Raw genomic sequence first — 23,699 nt, 5'->3', positions numbered from 1 at the left:
AGAGAGAAACACAGAGACAGCAAGAGACAGAGAGGAACAGAGAGAGAATATGTGTGTGTGTTTGAGCGTGCGTGCGTGCGTGTCTTAAATGGATGATAGAGAGAGATGATATACGCTCTTGTCTTTTACTAGTGAAGACTTCTGTGCTTGAGAACATTTGAACCCCAATTCATTTCAGATGATCCAAATGAGACAGATGTGCACGGCTATTATGTTGTGAATTATCTGGAGCGGCAACGACGAAAATGTGTGAACCCAAATGTTCTGAAAATGGTGGTCTTGGGATGCAAGGTATATATGCACTTTTCTGCTAGAAGAACTTTGTACAGTTTCCTGATTCAGTCTGTAGTTTTATTGCTTTTATTTCACTTGCTTGCATTAGGTGAATTTATGTCAAAAGAAAAATAGAACCATTAGCGATGTAGACAATGTTTTGTGTATCTATAAAAAAGAAATTGACAAGTGTTTCTTATGCTTGGTAGTTAACCATTTCTGCGACTTCAGGCGATTTTTGTGATTCTATTTCTTTTTTTGGTTTGTTTCAAAATTAATGAGATATTTGGACACGAGTTTATTTTTTTGTTGAAATTTTCTGGAAAGTTGACTGGGTTTTTGTTTTTGAAACAATCATTTTTCTGTACTTTGTTTCAGATTTGTTAGTGTGTCCAAATCATCTCTTTTGTGGTACATGGGTGGTTGGCGAGTGCTCTGGTGTGGTTTGCTCCTTCTTTCCTATCAAACATCTATCATCCTTATCTCCCCTCCTTTTTGTGTATGTTACTCTCTTGTAACACCTCTAATCTTCTGGCGCTCATATGACCTTATGCAGTTGGGAGCGACGTAAAACCTCTACTAAAACTAAACTATGATTCCATTTTTTTGGGGGCTTGTTTCAAAATTAATGAGATATTTTGGACACTGTGTTTTGTTGTTGAGATTTTCTGGAAAGTTGACTGGGTTTCTGTTTTTGAAGCAATCATTTTTCTGTACTCCGTTTCAGATTTGTTAGTCTGTTCAAATGGTCTCTTTTGTGGTACCCGGGTTTCAATTGAAATGTCATTTATTTCTTTATTATATGTGAGGCAGCATGGTGGAATCAGGCTCTCGTCAATTTTTGGTCATATAGAGTTATTTGCATCATCTTAAAGCATGTTCACTTGTGTTTATTTGGATGAAAAAAAATCAATTTATCTTGAATACAAGTCGAGATATTTTTGCGAATGAAGGAGGTGGGGGTCACCTGTTTGCAGGGGCGAAATTAGTGAGGAAATGGCCGTCAAAGATTAGTTATTTCCTTAGCTTAAGAGTCCGCCAGAAATTAGTTCTTTAATGGGCATGAAAGGTGTTATGCTAAAAAAACAAAAATTTGATAAAAATTCACAAACCAGCAGAAAAATGCTAGTTTCTTCACTTTGATTATTTTGACGAGAGCCTGATTCCACCACGCTGCCTCACGTATTACTGTCGAGTTGATTTTTTTTTCCTTTGGTTTTTTTTTCAGAATCAAGGCGGGCATTGCATTGTGAAGCAGCTGGTGGATTCAAAGCCACCAAAAAATAACCCAGAATCCCATACAGTGAGAGAGTTAACTTATTTTTTGTAGATTTAGATGAAAACATAATTTTGTTGTTTCGTTTCGTTTCGTGGACGAGTAAGGTCATTTGTGTAGGAGTAAGGTCGTTCGTGTAGGAGTAAGGTCGTTCGTGTAGGAGTAAGGTCGTTCGTGTAGGAGTAAGGTCGTTCGTGTAGGAGTAAGGTCATTCGTGTAGGAGTAAGGTCGTTCGTTCGTGTAGGAGTAAGGTCGTTCATGTAGGAGTAAGGTCGTTCGTGTAGGAGTGAGGTCGTTCGTGTAGGAGTGAGGTCGTTCGTGTAGGAGTAAGGTCGTTCATGTAGGAGTAAGTTCGTTCATGTAGGAGTAAGGTCGTTCATGTAGGAGTAAGGTCGTTCGTGTAGGAGTAAGGTCGTTCATGTAGGAGTAAGGACTAGTAGCCTGTTGTTTAGCCTGGACACAGAAGTATGTCAGCACAATCACCATGAATTAGGTAACATTTATCAAAAGTTTTTCTGAAGAAGACTTGGTATTTGTATGATTTAAATCTTCTGCTTATATCGTTTTGTACTCTTTTATGTGAGGGTGCAGTGGCAGAGCAGTTAGTGCGCTCGTTTCCGAAGCGGAAAGTCCGGGTTCGACCCTCGGTTCGGACACACACAGATATTTTTCGCCCCCTCCTGCCCACCCAGCAGTAATGGGTACCTGACTTCGAGTTGGGGAGGTAAAGGCGGTGTGGAAAGGAAATGGCCTCCCTACCACAATATGCCGAAGGCCCAGGAAGTTGTCTCACTAACAAGGCAATCAGCAATGTCCGGATCGGATGCGGGAGCAACTTTACTTTTGACCCTTTTATGTCCTTCACTAAAAAGGTCACATAACTTCACAGTAGTCTTTACTATCTTCAAAGATTGCACATAACAAGATAGTTCACTCTGCCAAAAAAGTGTCCGGGAAAGTCCACGCCTTGGTACAGATGGCGCTGCAGTCTTTGTTTGGAAGCTCTCTTTCGTTTCTCCAGAAAAAGAATAGGAATACCAGTTTTTTCATTTTACTTTTATTGTTTTTCACACAAGTAGGGTAACTCTGTTCGCAAAGTCCACGTTTTTTCTAAGAGGGCGCCACCGGATTTTGAGGACATTTTTTTAATTGGCCGAAAGATAGGAGTGAACTATCTTATTATGTTCAATCTTTGCCTCCACTAAAAAGGTGGGATGACTTCACAGTAATCCTTACTATCTTTCAATTTTGTTACGTCTGTTCTAATCTTGTAAATTTTACTTTAGTAGTTCCAGTTCTGGGTGAAATTTCTTCAGTTAATCCTTGGGCTGGGGCAGGAAGACCTGCTTTGGGGATTCTCGTGGCCTAGAGGTTAAGGTTTTCGCCTCTCCTTCAAAGGTCGCGGGTTCGAATCCGGGTAGCAACGGAAAACTTTTCTTCTCTAAAATTGTCTCCTTTCACCTCCTTTCCTGCTCTCTAGCAATGTTCTGTTGTCTGCTTTCGTCTCCTCTTTCTGCCCCCACTACCTTACCTCCTTTGCCCACTCCTCTGGGTTCCTGACTCTTTTTGCAGCCTTTCTACTGCTTCTTGGCTTCTTCTTACTGCTGCCTTTCAGCCACACTCCTGATCTTCTGGTAGGAAAGATCTACACCTAGCCCTCTTGGACAAGGGCGAAAAATCTCTGAGGTCCTGTGTGCAAGTTGCACACGTTAAAGATCCATTGGTGGTCTAAAATCGATAAGAGTAGGCCGCCACCCGAGCAAAATTCAAAATTTCCTACTAACTGAAAATGTTTCATGTGTCTCGCCCGCTCATATGACCTTATGCAGTTACGAGCGCTGTAAAACATTTACCAAAAAAACCCCCCCCAAAAAACAAAGACCTGCTTACAATCCAGAGAATGAAGCATCCGTTAAAAAAAATTCACATACGTGGAAAAAAAAGTGACATGTATTGTGAGAGAAATAACAGTCTCAACATACCTAACTGATGTCTTTGGAAATGTGATTGAATTATGAGAACAAGCAAAATTGTGCCTAATTCTGTCAGACTCGTAACTAAAGCATGTTACAGACAAGAAATGTGTTTACCTTGGAATTTTTGGTTTTCTTAAATTTGTTTTTAAAATGTTGTTTTTTTGGTTTTGTATTTGTTTTTTTTTACAGGACCTAGCAGTTTTTGAATGGACTTTGGAAGAGGGGTCTTTTTTTTGGGTAAGACCTTTCTATATCCTTCTATTAAGTTCATGACAAATAGTTGAGTTGCATTTCTGTTGACAGGCTTCTTAAAGATTAAGATAATATAAGATCAGATAATACTTTTTGATCCCAGAGGGAAATTTTGCTTGGCAGTACAGGACCGTATAAACACATGCAGGTATACATGAAAAATTTAAATTATATATTACTCTCATTAAAATTCAATATGAAAAGAGAAGTAAAGCTGATAAAATGTACATTCACATCAGATGCATCATTCAACCATATGCAGGAATTTCATTACAAGACCTTTGAAGTTATATACACAGGTACATACTCTAAAGAGCAACACACATCTATGCTCATTCTGACAAAAGCCTTATGCTGGATGGTAAAAAACTTCTTTTCTATCTTTCTTTCTTTGTTTTTGGAGGTACATATCTGCTTCTGCGTGATCTTACAATATGCGTAGGAAGGGGGGGGGGGGGTGTGTGATGGGTCGTTTATAATGTTTTTTACCTTTTTTATACGTGGGGTGTTATACATTTCATCAATTCAAGTAAAATCATATCCAGAGATCTTGCTATGCTGGCTTTCTTAATGATTAAGACTTCAATTCTCTTTTCTAAATACAAGTGTACATGAACTGCACTAAGAACATATGATATATGTGTCGCACTGGGGTTGTTTGCCATTACTGTATTTAATAAGACAAAAGTAAAAACTCCGTGGCGTCGGTAGCCTAGTGGTTAGGCTACCGGACTCGTAATCGTCAGACTGCGGGTTCGGGGATTCGAGCCTCAGCTCGGTCCGACGTTGTGTCCTTGGGAAAGGAGGCACTTTACACGAACTTCCCACTTGGCTCGGTCCTATCGGAGACGGACGTTAAACTAGGAGGTCCCGCCCCTTAAATAATCTAAAAGTGTTGATAGGGGCGTTAAACTCATACCATTTCATTTTTCAAAAACTCAGTTTCTAGATGAAGAAGGTTGATTTAATGATGAAAATGACATGAGGTCTGCCCTCTCTGGCTTCACTGACAAGACTAAATCATAATGAGCATGAGCACATGTGGTTAAAACAGGAAGGAGGAGTGAGTAAAGATCACAAAGATCAGACAATCTTTGTTGTGAGGGTAGATAAAATAAAAGTACAATTACAGGGACATGATTCAAGTTAATCTTGGTAATATAGGGAGCAACAATCCAGGATTTATTGTTGCCCTTCTATAAAAGCAATCTAATAGTCTAACAATATGAACAACAATTTAGACATGATTAAAGAATTTTAGCAAGTCTTTCACAATTGCAGCAGAAAGTATATAAACTTCAGTAACTTTTGTTTATGCAACCACTCTCAGGAATATTAAACTTAATTTGGATAATGTCTTTTTTTATTGGTGGTTGGCGGGTGCTCTGGTGTGGTTTGCTTCTTCTTTCCTATCAAACGTCTTTTGTCTTTATCTCCCCTCCTTCTTTTTTGTGTTTGTTACTCTCTTGTAACACCTCTAATCTTCGGCACTTATAAGACGTTATTGTGTTGCAAGTGTCGTAAAACTCTTTACAAAAAAAAAAAAAGACTTTTTTTTCTCAATTAATGGCCTTTAGTAAACAACTGCCACAATGTTCATCCATTATATCAGTAATATTGTACCGAAGGAACCTTTTGGTTTTTAAACTGTCATATTCTGTTTGTCGTTTATGTCTGTAATTTTAACCGTCATATGTTTGTTGTTTATTTTTGTAATTTAAACTGTCATATGTTCATTCGTTTTGGTGGGTGGTTGGCAGGTGCTCTGGTGTGGTTCGCTTCTTCTTTCCTATCAAACATCTATCGTCCTTATCTCTCCTCCTTCTTTTTTTGTGTTTGTTACTCTCTTGTAACACCTCTAATCTTCGGCACTTATATGACCTTATGCAGTTGCGAGCACCGTAAAACTCTTACTAAAACTAAATTGGTTATGTGTGTAATTGTGCATCAGGGAAGCAGACGAAGCGTGTCGGTACAAGTCTGGGAGTTACCTGCCCTTAGAACGACAGCGACGATCCTGCCGTGCTTTCTCACCCTGAACTCTCTGTACCTGCTGATTCATGACGCCACGGTGAATGAGGACAACCTGAAAGAGCTGTCAGAAACGATATCATGTATACAGGTGTGGTGATACTCCCTCAACTGAAAAGTTTTGTTTGATTTTTTAAAATTTCGGTATCTTATTATTGTTTTTGTAAGGTCATGCTCTTTGAAAGTAGTAAAAGAAAACACTGTCTGGAGATGTCAAGGTTGTGTACTGTAATGAGATCTTCTTCTTCTTCTTCTTCTTCTTCTTCTTCTTCTTCTTCTTCTTCTTCTTCTTCTTCTTCTCGATCGCATCACACTTGAAGTCTGGTATCTGTCATAAATTGGGCAGTCCTGTTCAGTTCATCTGTCGGCCCGTATAGCTTCACTTGCAGCGTTAGTGGGGTTGGCCACGTTTCCTGTCTCAGGGCCCTGTGTGTCTTGCAGTGCTGAAGGATGTGTTCAACAGTTTGGTCCGCCTCTCCACACTGGCATTTTGGTGATTGTACTAGTTTAAAACATTTGTACATATGTTGTCTCAGTCTTGTGTGTTGTGTCCTTAGTCTGAAGATAATCACTTGTTCTTGGCGGGACAGCTTATGGTAGCCATCTGGTGTCTGAGGTGCTTTAAATAGTGTACTTATAAAAGAGATGATAAGTGCTATCTAATCCTAGATTCTACTCGTTAGTCTATCTACATTGGTTTCAATACTCACTGTTTCAAGCGGGGTACGATGAGTGTGGGTCGTACAGGTCCGGAGCTCCGTTCACTGCGTCGACCCACCAGTAGCGTCAATCCCTGCTCAGCCTAGATTTAAGTCGTGGCTCGGAAGGCCGGTTTAACCTTCGCGTCCGTTTATATATACCCCCCCCCCCCGTGCTCCCTTATTCTCCTACACTCACTAGGCTACACTGAGTTTGGTCACTTATTTCACGTGATTCTGGCTTGTTTGGGGATCACAGCGAATTTTAGACCACATGTACAATGACATGTCTAATTGTGAAGTGTGCTGACAAAATGAGTTACTTCTCGGATTTTAGCCCTATAGAAATAGATACATCACGCTTATAGGTGAAGCTTTGACATCTATAAGTATGACATAATAAAAGGCTTGTTAGAATCTATATTTTAAGAAGAAGGTATCAAAAGAAAACCTACAAATTTCACCGTAGTGTCGATTTTTGGCCAACATCTCCATTTGTGGATTGCGACAAATAACTAATTAATTTTGTCAGCTCGCCTCACAATTTATATTCTGATGGACCAAACATGTGTGTTTTGATGGTTCTCGGGGGTATGTCTTACCGTTATACTTTTTGAGCTACATTGAAACTTTGGTGGGTGGTTGGCGGGTGCTCTGGTGTGGTTTGCTCTTTCCTTCCTATCAAACAGCAATCGTCCTATGCTCTTCTCCTTTTTTGTGTATGTGACTCTCTTGTAACACCTCTATTCTTCGGCACTTATATGACCTTATTGTATTGCAAGTGGCGTAAAACTCTTACTAAAACCTAATAAACTAAAAGGTGGAAACTTTCTGAAATTCAGCTGTTAATCTGAATGAAGTGCTCTTGTATACAGAAGTGGCAGGAATTTGGATCTGTGAAATGATCTCGGTGTTGTTTGACATCAGGCTGATCAGTGAGAAGTAGTTGCCCTTTATGTAATAGCAGTCTTGATACGAGATGTATCAGACAAAATAATCCTTGAATGTGAATAATAGATAGATAGATAACATTTTCAAAGAGCAAATCCCCGCTCAACAGCAAGCTCTATGCGCTTCACAATCTATACTATTACCCCAGCAGACCTGAGAGCATTCTGAAACAAACTCGACTTCCTGGGAAGCATACTGTGCAAGCAGCCATTTATAGGCGCTAAAACACTAACGTACTGACAAGATCTTTCCTTGTCTATGGCCGGGTACCTATTTCCACCTGGGTGAAGTTAGGAAAATTCGTGTAAAGTGCCTTTCCCAAGGATACAACATCAGGCCTGCGGCTCGAACCCCCGATATCTGCATTAAAGAAAAATATGCTTGAATAGTGCTTGAAGCTCTGTACTGATAAAGTACTTTAAAAAGTGTTAAGTCTTCTAAAGTATATTTTCAGGAAAACTCTGTTTCTATATATACATGGATTCATAAAGTGCAGTCGTAGAATGGAATAACAAATGCCCAGTGTGTCTGTCTAGTAGGCTGTTTAGGTTTCAGCATTTATAAAATGAAGAAAACTCATACTTTAATGTTTGTCTTGTTAGATTATAACGTACTTCAAGTCTGCTGTATAAATTTTGGAAATGTTGACAGTGTGTCTGTCTAGTAGGGTGTTTAGGTTTCAGCATTTATAAAATGAAGAAAACTCACACTTTAATGTTTGTCTTGTTAGATTATAACGTACTTCAAGTCTGCTGTGTGGGTAATTGGAAATGTTGACAGCGTGGCTTTTTTTGGTGTCATACAGGCCTGCGTTGTGCGCCCCACCATCATCATTCTGTGCATTTACTCAGACGCCATGGACAAATCCTTGAGAGCTTCAATTGAGCAACAGATCTCGGCTCAGGTAAAAAAGGACTTCCACGAATGTGAGCTGATATCCATGGGAAGCAATGAGAAGCCGAGACCTCTGCAGCAGAAAATACAGGAGTGTGTGCGAGAAATGTGTGATGCTACGGTGGATAAAAAGACGAAACTGATGACCAGGCTTGTACCTTCAACATTTCTGGCTGCCATGAAGAAAGGAATGAGCCTTATGGGTGAAGGAATTTGCTCCATGAAACAGTTTCTGGATGGCATTGGGTGCCAGGAAAACGACCTTGAAGACTTTGTTGATAGAAATTTGAAGTGTAAGTTAAGGATTGTTTGATCCATCTCGACCAAAAGTTATAGTTTTTCTTCTCTTGCGATCATCGATTAAGCCTTGTCAGTGTTGGCCTTACTGAAGTATCCTTGATTTATATATTTGTTTAATGTTTGACTTTGAATGAACCTGCTGAATTTATTGAACTCATAATATAGGAATGGTGTTCTGTCTTAGATCAGTGGGTATAGAACAGTGCTGTATTCCTTACAATCTCAAGTTGTAAAAAAAGTGTAAACGGTCAGGGTTTTTTTCTCAGAATATATTTTAAAAATTTAACTTTGAATAGTTGTAAGGAAACGTAACTTTTGTACGTTTAAGTTATCATAAGTATATGCTTTCTCTAAAGCATTGTTCCGTTATTGATATAATCTATATGGCTTTGTGGTTTCCTCTTTTCCAGTACAGGAGTTTCTCCTTCAGAGTGGTGCCATGTTACATTACAACAATTCTCAAGGGGATCTCTGCTCGATGGTGATCGTGAATCCTGGTGTTCTTTTCCGCGTTCTCTCACAGTTTTTGGAGGTGAACGTCTTTCTGTACATCTTTCTATACATCTTTCTATACATCTTTCTATACGTCTTTCTATACATCTTTATGTACGTCTTTCTATATGTCTTTCTATACATCTTTCTGTACATCTTTCTATACATCTTTCTATACATCTTTCTATACGTCTTTCTATACATCTTTCTGTACGTCTTTCTATATGTCTTTCTATACATCTTTCTATACATCTTTCTATACATCTTTCTATACATCTTTCTATGCGTCTTTCTATACATCTTTCTATACATCTTTCTATATGTCTTTCTATACATCTTTCTATACATCTTTCTGTACGTCTTTCTATACATCTTTCTATACATCTTTCTATACGTCTTTCTATACATCTTTCTATACATCTTTCTATACGTCTTTCTATACATCTTTCTATACGTCTTTCTTACCCCCCGGGGCGGTGCTACTGACTGAAGTGTCTTTAGGCCATTCCCAAAGGGGAGACATTAACGTCTCGAGTTCTTATGCACAGTAGAATTGTAATTGTAAATGGGCTCATTCATCAGTGTCATGCTCATTACTGTGCCTGAACTGCAACAGAGAACTGCTGCTTTTTCTTTCCTAATCCTTACTATGGTCATTTTGCCTCTACTTCTTTTGTATGTTTGTCACACTCTTGTGACCCGCTATTTCCGAGGTGCCTAGATAGTCGAAGCAGACTTTGTGCTGTTGAAGCTAGAGAGGTGAGCAGAGTAAGCCCAATTCCCTGTAAGGACTTCTCTGTTGACATTCTCCCCTTGGCGCTCATATGACCTTTGGCTGTTGCGAGCGCCGTAAAACCTGTACTAAAACAAAAACATCTTTCTAGGGGCATGGAAAGATAACGCTTCTAATAACTTTACCGTACTTTCCTTCAATACTTCTGTGACATCAGTTTGTGTTTCTTGATGAGATTCTCTTTGATTGTGGTGAAAACGACCATATAAATATTTTTTGATAGCTGAAATTCGCTGCGAGAAAGTTAATATAAGGTACATAGCTGTCTCATTAGCTCTTTATCTCCGGCTCGTGGTTGGTTCCTCTGTGCCGGTAAATCACTGACAGCGGCTCGGGCACCCTCCTTTACGACGACTTCAACATCAAATTACTTTTCGGAAATTGCCAAAAACAGGTCTCAGCAATTGCCAAAAACAGGTCTCTTATACCGGAAGTTCATTAATTAGATGAAGAACTATCAAAATAGGTTTGCGAGTTTCGATTTAATGACCCATATCATTTAATGACGTTTTTTGTCATTTTTAGATTTTATACCAAAAAGGGGCACCGGCGTAGTGGATTTACCCCCCTCGCAGATAAAGAGTTATTAAGGTCTTTCTGACTTGCTGTAAGTTACAAATGAACAGTTGACAAAAGGATGATCTTTAAATGTGAGGCATCACGGGGAAATCAGGTGCTCGTCAAAATATTTCATGATATTGAAGAAACCAACATTGATCTGCTGGTTTGTCAATTTATAACAGTTTGTTGTTTTTTGGCTCTACAGATTTTACAATATAAAAATTTTATTACATTTCTGTGTAAATTTTACAGAAAAACTTTGATTAAAGGCACTAAAAATCTAAATTTTCAGATTTTAATCCTATCTGTACGTCGTATTTTACTATCGTATTCATACGATGTGGTGAAATCTGTGCCGCCACTTTCAAAGAGGAAATTTACTCGCTTATCCAATCCGTACGCTGTGCATAGCAGTCTGTCAAAATGATTTTTTGAGAAATATTAAAAGTTTCAAAGAGATCTTCGTACTAGAAGTATTCTAAAATGTGAAGAATACAACCCCCGGGGGGTAAAAAATTACCCCAGGGCATACGGATAGGGTTTAAGGGTTCTCCAGCTATGGAATTCACTAGATTTTGGTAGCCATTTTCTCACTAATTTTACTTCTGAAATCAGGGGACCCCCAACTCCTTCAACTGTAAATAACTCGACTTTTATTCAAGATAGATGTTTTCTTTTCACCCAAGACAAGACAAATAAACACACTTTAACCCTATCTGTACATCATGTTTTACTATCGTATCCATACGACGTGGGGAACTCTGTGCCACCACTTTCCAAAGAGGAAATTTACTCGTTAATCCAGTCCGTACGTTTTACATAGCGTTCGGTCAAAATGATTTGTTAAAGAAATACTGAAACTTTCAAAGAGATATTCGTACTAGAAGTATTCTAAAATGTGAAGAATACAACCCTTGGGGTACAAAATGATCCCAGGGCGTACAGATAGTGTTAAGATGCTACCAATAACTTCATGTGCCCAAAAACTGACAAGCGCCTGATTCTACTACTTTGTGATTCGTACCTGTGTGTTTTAATGTATAAGAATCTAATTTGCTCTTGGGATTTTATGTCTCAGCTTCAAGCAGGATCTTATTAGTTCTTTTTGAGTGTTTTGGGAACTTTTCTTTGTCTCAAAGATATTGAAAAAAAAAAGGAAAAGATGAGTCCTTTGCTATACAAATAAGTCTTTTCCCTTGCAGTCCCTGATTGGTAGATTGAGACAGTCCCAGCTTCCCCTTACCGAAGTTCGGAAATACCTCGAGGATGCTTTGCCTTCTGCCCAGAAGGGATACTTCGAGACATTTATTGTACTTTTGGAAGTTTTCAACATTGGCATTCGGATTCCTGGCACTGCTCACGAAGAAATGTAAGTTTGTGTGTACACTACTCACTTCCATTATGCTAACATTGTTGACCCCCCGGGGCAGTGCCACTGACTGAAGTGTCTTAAGACCATTTCCCAAAGGGGGGACATTTTTCGTTCAAGCACAGAAGAATTGTAAATGGGCTGATTCATGTCACGCTCATAACTGTGCTTGATCAACAACGGGGAACTGCTGCTTTTTCTTTCCTGATCCTTACTATTGTCATTTTTCCTCTACTTCTTTTGTATGTTTGTCATGCTGTTTCCGGGGTGCCTTGATAGTCGAAGCAGACTTTGTGCTGTTGAAGCTAGAGAGGTGAGCAGAGTAACCCTGATTCCCTGTAAAGTCTTCTCTGTTGACATCCACCCCTTGGCACTCATATGACCTTACGCAGTTGTGAGCGCCGTAACACCTCTACTAAAACTAAAACACTACTCACTTCCATTATGCAAACATTGTTGTAAAACAGCTTGGGCTTTTTTTTTCAGTTCACTTTCTAGACTTGAATGCAGAGTGTTTGCTGGTGGGTGGTTGGAAGGTGCTCTGATTTGTATGGCATATTATTTTTTTTTTCCTATCAAATATCTATCACCTTTATATCTCCTCTTCCTTCTTTTCTTTGTATGCTACTCTCTGTGAGTGACCCCTCTACTCTTTGGCATTTATGGGACCTAATTGTGTTGCAAGTGCCATAACACTCTTACCAAATTCAAGTTCATTGTGTGGGTGGTTGGCGGGTGTTCTGGTGTGGTTTCCTCCTTCTTTCCTATCAAACATCTATCATTCTTATCTCTCCTCCTTCTTTTTTTGTGTTTGTTGCTCTCTTGTAACACCTCTAATCTTCGGCTCTTTTATGACCTCGTTGTGTTGCAAGTGCTGTATAGTGCTCACTAAAACATAGTACAATGTATACTTTGTAAAATTAATTAAACCTAGATATGGGGGGAGGGGGAGGGGGGGGGGAGGATGTGGTTTGCTTCAGTTTAGTTTAGTTTTAGTAAGAGTTTTACGGCACTTGCAACACAATAAGGTCATATAAGTGCCGAAGATTAGACGAGTTATAAGATAGTGACAAACACAAAAAAGAAGGAGAGATCAGGACGATAGATGTTTGATAGGGAAGAAGGAGCAAACCACACCAGAGCACTCACCAACCACCCACAGATATGGTTTGCTTTAGTTTGGCAAGTCTTTCTTTATAACATCTTGACAGTATGCTGGTCCCGTCCCTGTTGCCCGACTGCCCTCCTGCGCTGCACCTGGCCTCTGTGGGTGGCGGGAAACGGGCCTGCCGGCTGTATCACATGCCCAGCGTGCCGGCTGCCCTGTGGAGTCATGTGATCATTCAGCTCATCTCTGCCTTTGAGCGCTTCTCCAATGTGACGTGGAACCTGGGAAGCAAGAAGCTGTCGCAGTGCAGAATCACCGATAAATCCAAGTCTTTCCGAATGTCTTACAGGAGAAGGTAACTGGTAGCTTATAGTTCAGAGTTTCCGTGACAACTCAGTGTTTATCTACTTGCTTCTTCTGTCCTATCCAACATCTGTCGTCTTCATCTCCCCTCCTTTTTTGTGTTTGTTACTCTCTTGTCACACATCTATTCTTCGGCACTTGTATCATCCTTATTGCCCCTCCTTTTTTGTGTTTGTTACTCTCTTGTATCTCCTCTAATCTTCAGCACTTATATGACCTTATTGTGTTGCAAGTGCCGTAAACACACATACTAAAACTCAATGATTACCTACTGCATTTATGAAAGCAGCAAAGAAAGGAATTTTTGACTCCTTGTTTGTAAGTTAACCAAGGGAAAATGTGTTTGTATCTACAAACCTAAAGTATGTTTCTGTTATTTGGTACCTTGTTTTTTAAGCAATAATTCAGTTTGAAAGTCTCATTTCCAGTTGTTGTATTTCGAGTAAACTCTTTTTGTAAAGGAAGTGGATATTTATACGGCAGGCCGTCGAAAAATCGGAAGTGATAATTCCACGGCACATAAATTCAGCCAATCAGAACATCCGGACTATTTATAATTAATCGGGTCGGGTCGGGTAGGTATGATCACCCGACTCGTCGCCTGGAAAACAAGCACAATTTTTGCATTGATACACTTCAAGCAGAGCCTATGCCGTCGAAATATCAATTCTGATCTTTAGACTCAAGACGGTATACCGTATAGGTATCACTTCCGATGTTCAGACAGCATGCCGTGGGAATATCAACTACGATTTTCAGACGGCAATCCGTCGAAATATCGCTACCCTTTTGTAAAAGCTGCAGTCCTACGGTGAAATGACAGATGTGTTAGACAAAGGTTTTTGTCCCGACAGTTTCTTAACTTCTTATTTGTTTAGTAGTTTTGTGTAATAGTTTGCCATGAAATTTCTTGTGATTGACAGAAATGTGCCATAGATTGATTTTGAAGACCACGCAGTTTTGCCGAAAAATTCTGTCTCAGATAGATTTTGAAACTCACAAAATGTTTTTGCTAGAAATTCTATCAAAAGGCTGTTAGTTTTGAGTTCTGCTGTTCCCTTTCTGTTGTTGTCAGTCCCGGTCAGTCCCGCCAGCCTTTTTTTTTCTCTTTAGGGCTCCAACAAAAAAATTTTCTTCTTCTTCTCATCTTTAAATGGACATCCCAGTCTCTCTAGTGTGACCCCCCCCCCCCCCCCCCCCCCGGGCAGTGCTACTGACTGAAGTGTCTTTAGGCCCTTTCCCAAAGGGGGGACATTAACATCTCGAGTTCTAATGCACAGTAGAATTGTAATTGTAAATGGGCTGAGTCATCAGTGTCATGCTCATAACTGTGCCTGAACAACATTGGGGGAACTGCTGCTTTTTCTTTTCTCATCCTTACTATCGTCATTTTTCCTCTACTTCTTTTGTATGTTTGTCACACTCTTTTGACCCGCTATTTCCGGGGTGCCTAAGTCAAAGCAGACTTTGTGCTGTTGAGGCTAGAGAGGTGAGCAGAGTAAGTCTGATTCCCTGTAAGGACTTCTCTGTTGACATCTACCCCTCAGCGCTCATATGACCTTATACGGTTGCGAGCGCCGTAAAACCTCTACTAAAACAAACCAACAAGCTTGCAGCAAATGGCTCCCTGTTTTGTTTCTGATGCTGCACTGACATTGTTTTGAATTTCCAATCTTGAACTTTGCAACAAGGATATTTCATTGCTGTATTGTAACCAAAGAAAAATATTGCCCCCCCCCCCCCCCACCCACCCACTGTGAAAAATCCCAAAAAATGTAATATTGAATAAATGTATTTTGGTCACATCCTGTTTTCTTTCAGTGGAGGAAGTATGAAAGGTCTTCACATCATGAACAAGAACATCCAGTACTGGCAGACGGGAATCATGGTCATTCACGGTCAAGGCTTTGTGGTTGTAGAACAAATCAAGTGCTGTGCCCCAACAAGGTGACCTGCTGTATTACGTTGTCCCCGGCGTTTTATGCAAGAACAATTCTGAAATTATGCAAACTGAGCCCAAAAATGTGAAATTATGCGATTCTGTACTGTTAATTTTAACAAAGAATGATCAAGGAAAATAATCAGAAATTATGCAAAAAATGATCAAATTTTGCTCAATTATGTGGGGTGCTTAAAACCACGTTATTAAATGGGTCATCAAATCGAAATTAGCAAACCTATTTTGATAGTTCTTCATCAAATGAATTAACTTTTCTGGTAAAAGAGAGCTCTTTTTGGCAATTGCCGACAAGTAATTTGATGTTGAAGCTGTCGTAAAGGAATACCAGCAGCTGTTGGCGACTCTCCAGCACCGTGGTTCTGACCGCGAGCTGCTGGGTGCGGCTTGCCGGAGATAAAGAATTAAATTTTGCAAGTTTAAATTTGTAATGAATAGTACTCATAATACGCTCATTTTGCTACAATCCGATGCTGTACTGTGTCCGAGAGGAGGGGGTGGGCCTGACTGTAGATGAATGGGGGGGCCCTGGCTGTAGATGAATGGGGGGGGCCCTGGCTGTAGATGAAAACTCGATCTGCTTTCTGTTTTTGTGTTTGCTCCAAAAGGGGAGAGGAGCTTGGCATCCTGATAACCGTCCAGACAACGGCAGTTGACGAAGGGTCCGACAGTTCTGACCAGCTGTCAGAGGACCACCACAGACGGGTGACCTTGGAGAGACTCGCGGTCATCGGCATTGTCAAGGATGAAGTGGAGGAAGTGTTGGAACTCTTTCACCCAAGTACGTCCAGCTAGTTTTTGTTGGGGGTTTTTTTGTTCCGTTCTTCATTTTCTGAAGGTCCTATTACACGTACAGGTCGACCAGACAGGTTTCTGGGCCGCACGGCCAATCGTAACGTGTAGTAAGAAATGTGGTTCCAACCGTAGGCAAACACCCAGCGAATGGCCGTCCGACCGGATGAAAAAACCCACTGCAGCTGCCTGTGAATTTGACATCCGGCCGTCCGGGATTTGAAGTTTGCTGTGCCAGGGACAACTGAACTTTTTCTTTACTTTTATCCGCCGCTTATACCCTTTTGGGTGTCGCGGGAAGAAAGAGACGTCTCTCTGTCGCCAGCCGGAGCGCTTGGGTCAGGGGGATGCCATAGGTGGTTAATGTTTCCCTGACTCCATCTATCCAGGTCTTTCTTGGTCGCCCTCTAGCCTTGTTGCCAACTGAACTAATTTCAAAATTAGTTATTTTACGAACATAAAAGATATTTAAAGGTGTTGAGCCAAAAAAACAAATACCTTTTAATATCTTTATATATTTAAAGGTGTTGAGCCAAAAAAGCAAAGTGTGTGGTTGGCGGGTGCTCTGGTGTGGTTTGCCTTCTTCTTTCCTATCGAACATCTATCATCCTTATCTCCCCTTCTTCTTTTTATGTTTTTTACTCTCTTGTAACACCTCTAATCTTCTGGCGCTCATATGACCTTATGCAGTTGCGAGCGCCGTAAAACCTCTACTAAAACAAAAGAAAAAACAAAATTTCGATAAAATTTGCCAAACTGGCGGAAATATACCTGTATCTTCGTTTGTATTATTACGAGCGCCTGATTTCTCCTGGATGCCTCACATATTATAGTAAAGCGTACCTGACTTGAAGGCTTGGAATATGATATCTGTGATAGCTGTGGTCAAGTTTGAAAAGAAAAGGTCTTTATTGAAGTCTGTTATCTCGTTTTGAACATCTTTATCATAACACCCCGGGGCGGTGCTACTGCCTGAAGTGTCTTTAGGCCATTCCCAAAGGGGGGGGGGAGAGACATTAACTTCTTGAGTTCTTATGCACAGTAGAATTGTAATTGTAAATGGGCTGATTCATCAATGTCATGCTCATAACTATACCTGATCTGCAACAGGGAACTTCTGCTTTTTCTTTCCTAATCCTTACTGTTGTCATTTTCCTCTATTTCTTTTGTATGTTTCTCACACTCTTGTGAAAATCTATTTCCGGGGTGCCTTGATAGTTGAAGCAGACTTTGTGCTGTTGAAGCTAGAGAGTTGAGCAGAGTAAGTCTGATTCCCTGTAAGGGCTTGTCTGTTGACATCCACCCCTTGGCGCTCATATGACCTTATGCAGTTGCGAGCGCCTTAAAACCTCTACTAAAACAATCCTTTATCATATATATATATATATATATATATTATTATTATATTATTATATATACCCAGTGTGCTAAAGTATTGTTTTTGTGTACTCCGTCCAGAGTTCCGTGACCCGTCCGGGATTGAGTACAATTCCTACGCCTTATGCCCCCGCTGTTGCCCCGTGGATCCCGGCAGGGGGTCCTTGGACATGACTCAGCTACATTTTCTCATCGATGAGTGCGCACAGGTGAGGCAGTGGGTGGTTGGCGGGTGCTCTGGTGTGGTTAGCTTCTTCTTTCCTATCAAACATCTGTCGTCCTTATCTCCCCTTCTTCTTTTTTTGTGTTTGTTACTCTCTTGTAACACCTCTTAATCTTCTGGCGCTCATATGACCTTATGCAATTGCAGCCGCCATAAAACCTCTACTGAAACTAAATACAGGTGAGAGCTGCTGTCTTGTCGAGTTCCCTGTGATAGATAAATCCTATGCTAATTTTTGTTGTTGTTGTTGTTGTTGTTATCGATCCAGCAACAGCTGGGCTCTCGCCCTTCTGTCCAATGCCATGTAGTGATAAGTGCAGGTTTGCTGCAGTTGCTGTAATGTTCTGTAGAGTGTGTTGTCAATGTTAGGTCTCGGAGGGAGAAGGGTAGCTCTGATGTCATTTGGGGCTGTACAGTGGAGCAGGTGATGATCCACAGTCTCATATGCATAGTCACACAAGGGACACATTGGGGGAAGTTCTGGGTTTATTCTGTTTTTGTTAAAAGTGTTTACTCATGTCCTGTACCGTGATGCAGGAGGAAAAAGGCAATGATGATGATAATGAATTTTCGTTTAAGAAGAAAGATTGTATCTACTCAATAGTGAATGCTTGGCTTTATAGCTGAAAAGAGGGAAAAACTATGTCAGAATGTTATGTGCTTTTCCTAATATTTGATGCTGTTTCACACATTTGAAAAAGTATAGGTTGTTTTTTCGTCTGTCCGACTTCTTCCTTGCTCTAAATGAAAGTGGGGGGCTCTCGTGGCCTAGAGGTTAAGGTGTTAGCCTCTCATTCAAAAGGTCCCGGGTTCGAATCCAGGTAGCGACCAAACAATTTTCTTCTCTAAAATTGTCTCCTTTCACCTACTTTTTCCTGCTCTCTAGCAATGTTCTGTTGTCTGCTTTCATTTCCACTTTCTGCCCCGCCCCCTCACCTCCTTTGCCCCCTCCTCTGGGCTCCTGACTCTTTCTGCAGCCTTTCTACTGTTACTCCTTGGTTCCTCCTTACTGCTGTCTTTCAGCCACACCCCTGATCTTCTGGTAGGAAAGATTTACACGTAGCCTTCTCGGACAAGTTGCACACGTTAAAGATCCCTTGGTGGTCTAAATTCGATAAGAGTAGGCTTCGGCCGCCACCCGGGCAAAATTCAAAATTTTCTACCAACTGAAAATATTAGGTGTGTCCCACGCGCTCATATGATCTTATGCAGTTGCGAGCGCCGTAAAACACTTTACAAAAACAAACAATAAGTGAAAGTTATTGTGAGGACGAGCTTTTCCTTTTTTATTTGGTACCGGTAAGTGTTTTACGGCGCTTGCAACTGCATAAGGTCATAAGAGCAGGCGGGACACATAAAACATTTTCAGTTGGTAGGAAATTTTGAATTTTGCCCTGGTGGCAGCCGAAGCCTACTCTTATCGATTTTAGACCTCCAAGGGATTTTTAACATGCGCTACTTGCACACGGGACCTCCGAGATTTTTCGCCCTTGTCCGAGAAGGCTAGGTGTAGATCTTTCCTACCAGAAGACCAGGGGTGTGGCTGAAAGACAGCAGTAAGAAGGAGCGAAGGAGAAGCAGTAGAAATGCTGCAGAAGGAGTCAGGAGCCCAGAGGAAGGGGCAAAGGAAGTGAGAAGGTGGGGTCAGAAAGTGGAGACGAAAGTAGACGACAGAACATTGCTAGAGAGCAGGAAAGTAGGTGAAAGGAGGCAATTTTAGGTAAGAAAAATTTTTTGGTCGCTACCTGGATTCGAACCCGGGACCTTTGAATGAGAAGCGAACACCTTAACCTCTAGGCCATGAGAGCCGCCATGCTTCTCTTTACTCAAGCAATCTTTCTCTATTGCCAATCTTCCTTCTGTTCATTTTTAGATGGTGCTGTCGAAAAATCACATGGTGTGTGAAAGAGGACCCATATCTTTGGAAGAGCTGGTGCCAGAATTGTTTTTCAGTGAACTTCCTTCTGCTCTCAAAATCTGCCACGAAGACATCGAGATATCACAGGAGAGTCTTGGCCGCGGCATGACAGGAAGTGTTCACAAGGTAACTGTTGGCGTGACGTCCGTCACATTACTCTTAACTCTTTAACCATGCAATTAAAAATAACGTTTCCGCGTAATTCTCTCGTGTTTGTGGAAATGCGACCCGACATATTACGTTTTTAAAACCGCTTGTTTCGTGTCAAACTGTTCGATAAAGCATTACCCAGACGTAGAATTCATTTATCTTTGACTTCCAGGTCAAACTAAAGGCTTATTAGTTCGTATTTTTTTTATATTTGGCTCGTACCATAATACAATAATAACTTCGCATCGGACGGTGGTACCATCCAGCCGTGGTTACGGACTTCAACTACCGGACGCTGTCTTGGTCCAGACATGGTTAAGAAGTTAATAATCTTATTCAAAAGGCTGCATAATGGCGACTGCAAATGCCATGTTTATGAAATTGCCTCTATTGATGTAATATTGTGCATTTAGTATCTTTTGTCGGTATATGTGTGTATGCATGCACATGTTAGAGCCTACGCCGTCTTGGTAGAGTGTAAAGGGAATAAATTTAATCTTTTCAGTTTCCAAAAATTAGTCGAAATTTCCTTTAGCGTCCAACCGCCCTCAAGGGCCACTTGTCCAAGACAATCAATCACCTGTACAAATTTTCTGTCCCCGTGGTTTTATGCACCCCGCATAATTTAGCAAAATTTGATAATTTTTTGCATAATTTCTGATTGTTTTCCTTGATCATTCTTTGTTGAAATTAACAGAATCGCATTATTTCACGATTTTGGGCTCAGTTTGCATAATTTCAGATTTTTTTCCGATTGTTTTCCTTGATCATTCTTTGTTGAAATTAACAGAATCGCATTATTTCACGTTTTTGGGCTCAGTTTGCATAATTTCAGATTTTTTTCTTGCATAAAATGACGGGGACAAGTAAAAGGATGGAGTGAAACAATTAGCAGGAAGGCAATTTTCAGTTTCTGAATTCTATTTTTCTATTAGTTTGTTGTGCTACTGACATTTTTTAAGACATGAGTGAGCGGGCTCAGAAAGTTGTTAAAAATATGGTCGCTTTTAAGCACAAGGGGGCTATCCAGATAAATGCTGTTTTGAGAAAATCAAAGGTAAAGTTTTTGCCCCTTGTTCAGTTTCTTAAAAAAAAACAAAGACAGTTTTCTCAATAACCAAACAAATATACACACCAATGAAACCAAACTTCTCCTATAAGTAGGGAAATGCCCACTTTTGGTGTAGGTCAAGATTTCTGGAAACCCCCGCAATCTGGGTTAGCCCGCTTGTCCTTATAAGTGACAATATGAATTGTCTGTTAACATTTTGCATTCTGTGCTCTCTCTGCTAGGGCAAGTGGAAAGACAAGGATGTGGCCATCAAAGTGTTCTACGCCAGGTCTGTCGTGGTGGTGTCTGATGATTCGGACAACCCTCTGTATCCCAACATGAAAGATGCCTTCCCAAATGTTGCTCTTATCAGACGGGACCAGGATCGAGCGGAGGCTGAACAGAGGAAGGTTCTCTTCCTTTTTTCTCTTTTCTGTGTTTTCTTGTAGTGTTTTAACCCTATCCGTACGTCGTGTTTTACTGTCGTATCCGTATGAGGTGGGGTACTCTGTGCCACCACTTTCTAAAGTTTAAATTTACTCGTTAATCTGATCCGTACGCTTTGCATAGTAGTCTGTCTAAATGATTTTTTGAGAAATACTGAAAGTTTCAAAGAGATCTTGGTACTAGAAGTTAGTAGAAGTGTTCTAAAATGTGAAGAACACCGTACAACCCTGGTGGTACAAAATGACCCCATGGCGTAAGGATAAGGTTAAGGAGTGTAACAGATTGAAAGCTATTGCAGGTAAACGTGGCTTTTTTCAGAGCATCCGAGCTAAGGAATGAAAGGAGAACCATGATCACCGATGTCTGTCGCAGATCTGGCACTGGATGATGGTGATGATTCTCTTTACTTTGACCAGAGTTAGTGGAATGTTGAGTGGGCTGAATGTAGTTAGCAAGATTAAGTTGTGACTCTTTTGTCATCCTGATGCAGTTGCGGGTGCCATAAAACTCTTACTAAAACAAAAAACTTTTGTCCTGTTCATCAGTCATTCCTCTGTTGTTTTCTCTTTCACACAAAGAAAGAGAGTGGGTTGTTGGCGGGTGCTCTGGTGTGGTTTGCTCCTTCTTTCCTACCAAACATCTATCGTCTTTATCTTTCCTCCTTCTTTTTTGTGTTTGTTACTCTCTTGTAACACCTCTAATCTCTGGCACTTATTGTGTTGCGAGAGCTCTTATACTCTTACTAAAACTTAACTAAAAAACAAAGAGATATAAAGTCCCAATTTTAATATATTTCTTATTTTCCTAGATCAGCAACGCTTTTTCTGAAATGCGAAGAGAAGTTGGCATTCTCAGCAAACTGAAACATTCTTGCATCATCGCGTTCATCGGAGTGTGTGTCCGTCCAAAGCTGTTGGTCCTAATGGAGCTTGCGCCGTTGGGAAGCCTGAGAAAGGAACTTGATAAGAGACGACCAGCCTCTATGTTGGATTCTGAAGGAGAAAATGCTGTGGATAAAATGGTCTTTTCCAAACACCTAACATACAAAATTATTCTTCAGGTAAGTATGTTTTGTTTTTGTTTTTTTGTTCTTTTGTCTGCATTTTTCACAATATAATCTCAGTTGAGAACAGGAAAACATGGAGAAGATAAATTCAAATGTCAGCTGAAGTCGTTTCTGTTTTTAAATTAATAAGATGAATATTTGGAGTAATTTTCTTTAGTCAGAACACGTTTTATGTTACTGTTGTATGTTGTACTGTATTGTAAAGCACTCAGAGCCCGTGTACTTTAATCGGGGTTGAGCGCCATATAAATGTCATTTATTATTATTATTATTATTAAACGATAAAGGAAGAAACTAAAATGCTAGAGAGTAGCCTCAGAAACAACCAGGCTGAGAAGCACCAACAATGAAAGGAAAACAGTGGAAAAACAGGGCTTTGATTCACCTCGCTGACATGCAAGCACTGCGACGGAATCTGTGCTTCAAACGTAGGAAAAATTAGCCGTGAAAGAAGCTGCATGAAGAAACCCTGAGACCGTCTCAAGTTAAAATTGACCCGGATTGACCTTCTGCATAGATGAAAAGAGCCATCCAATTTTTCACAATATTGAAAAGAGAATGAGTAATGTCTTTTTTCCTTTCAATACATGAAATTTTGAGCATGAAATATTTATATGCCATGGGTGATCTTTTTCTCTAAAGTGGAATATAGACTGGTACTAGTTTTGTACTATCAATAATCATATGTTTACCCATAGAGTAAGATTTGTGAGGTGTGCTGACATAATGTGTTACTTCTTAGATTTTAGCCCGATGGAAATAGGTACGTAAAATTTACAAGTTAAATTTTTACACATTATTAGTATGAAATAATGAAAGACATTTTAAACTTGAAGAGAATGGCATTGGTTTAGAATCTACAAATATCAACCTTGTTTTGGTTATTTGGCTGATATCTCCATTTATGGATTGCCAAAAGTAACTCATTTTGTCAGCACGCCTCACATTTGTTGTTGTTACTTGGAACATAAAACAATGTTCAACACTACTAACCTTCTGTCTGCCTGCCTGCGCCTACAGCTCGAGTTATCCAAACCTGTTTCTCTGTGTGTTGTGATCCTTTCGTCTGCTTTGGGGCCCCGATGCGTTGGAATCTCACACGTTACACACAAATGAACCGAGGCTCCAACTAGCCTTTTCTCCACCTATACTCTCAGCAGGCCTCCTCTGCTTGATACAACTCTCTCCTCTAAAGTTCCACCAGTAGTAACTCAGACTGCTTTTATAAACTTGCAAACAATACAACTGAATAGAGACTCACACTTTACTCACTCTCACACTTTCAGCCAAACAATACAATAGGCTAGGCCTAACCCCCTGCCACAACCAAAAACAACCTAATAGACCACATTTGTAGATAACTTCCCCCCCCCCCCCCCCC

At 40.4% G+C, this 23,699-nt stretch overlaps 1 protein-coding gene across 3 annotated transcripts in view; it reads left to right on the top strand.

The window, feature by feature from the left end:
- Positions 1 to 23,699, top strand: part of LOC101854118 (leucine-rich repeat serine/threonine-protein kinase 1) — a 64,175-nt gene that overhangs the window by 24,192 nt on the left and 16,284 nt on the right. For 2 of the 3 annotated variants that reach the window (XM_005107575.2, XM_013087632.2), the window contains exons 13-26: positions 179 to 291; positions 1,502 to 1,576; positions 3,715 to 3,762; positions 5,729 to 5,899; positions 8,263 to 8,644; positions 9,062 to 9,183; positions 11,700 to 11,866; positions 13,078 to 13,329; positions 15,159 to 15,284; positions 15,903 to 16,075; positions 17,545 to 17,672; positions 19,560 to 19,730; positions 21,048 to 21,215; positions 22,061 to 22,312. In XM_005107575.2, coding sequence (XP_005107632.1) covers positions 179 to 291; positions 1,502 to 1,576; positions 3,715 to 3,762; positions 5,729 to 5,899; positions 8,263 to 8,644; positions 9,062 to 9,183; positions 11,700 to 11,866; positions 13,078 to 13,329; positions 15,159 to 15,284; positions 15,903 to 16,075; positions 17,545 to 17,672; positions 19,560 to 19,730; positions 21,048 to 21,215; positions 22,061 to 22,312 — 2,348 coding nt within the window. The remainder of the gene's footprint in view (positions 1 to 178; positions 292 to 1,501; positions 1,577 to 3,714; positions 3,763 to 5,728; positions 5,900 to 8,262; positions 8,645 to 9,061; positions 9,184 to 11,699; positions 11,867 to 13,077; positions 13,330 to 15,158; positions 15,285 to 15,902; positions 16,076 to 17,544; positions 17,673 to 19,559; positions 19,731 to 21,047; positions 21,216 to 22,060; positions 22,313 to 23,699) is intronic. The other variant, XM_035972211.1, reaches the window with a different exon arrangement.

This window comes from Aplysia californica, unplaced genomic scaffold (genome assembly GCF_000002075.1).
Source record: "Aplysia californica isolate F4 #8 unplaced genomic scaffold, AplCal3.0 scaffold00613, whole genome shotgun sequence".
In the NCBI taxonomy this organism is placed as follows: domain Eukaryota; kingdom Metazoa; phylum Mollusca; class Gastropoda; order Aplysiida; family Aplysiidae; genus Aplysia; species Aplysia californica.
Note: the sequence above shows the minus strand (reverse complement) of the source record. Positions and strands in the feature narration are given on the sequence as shown.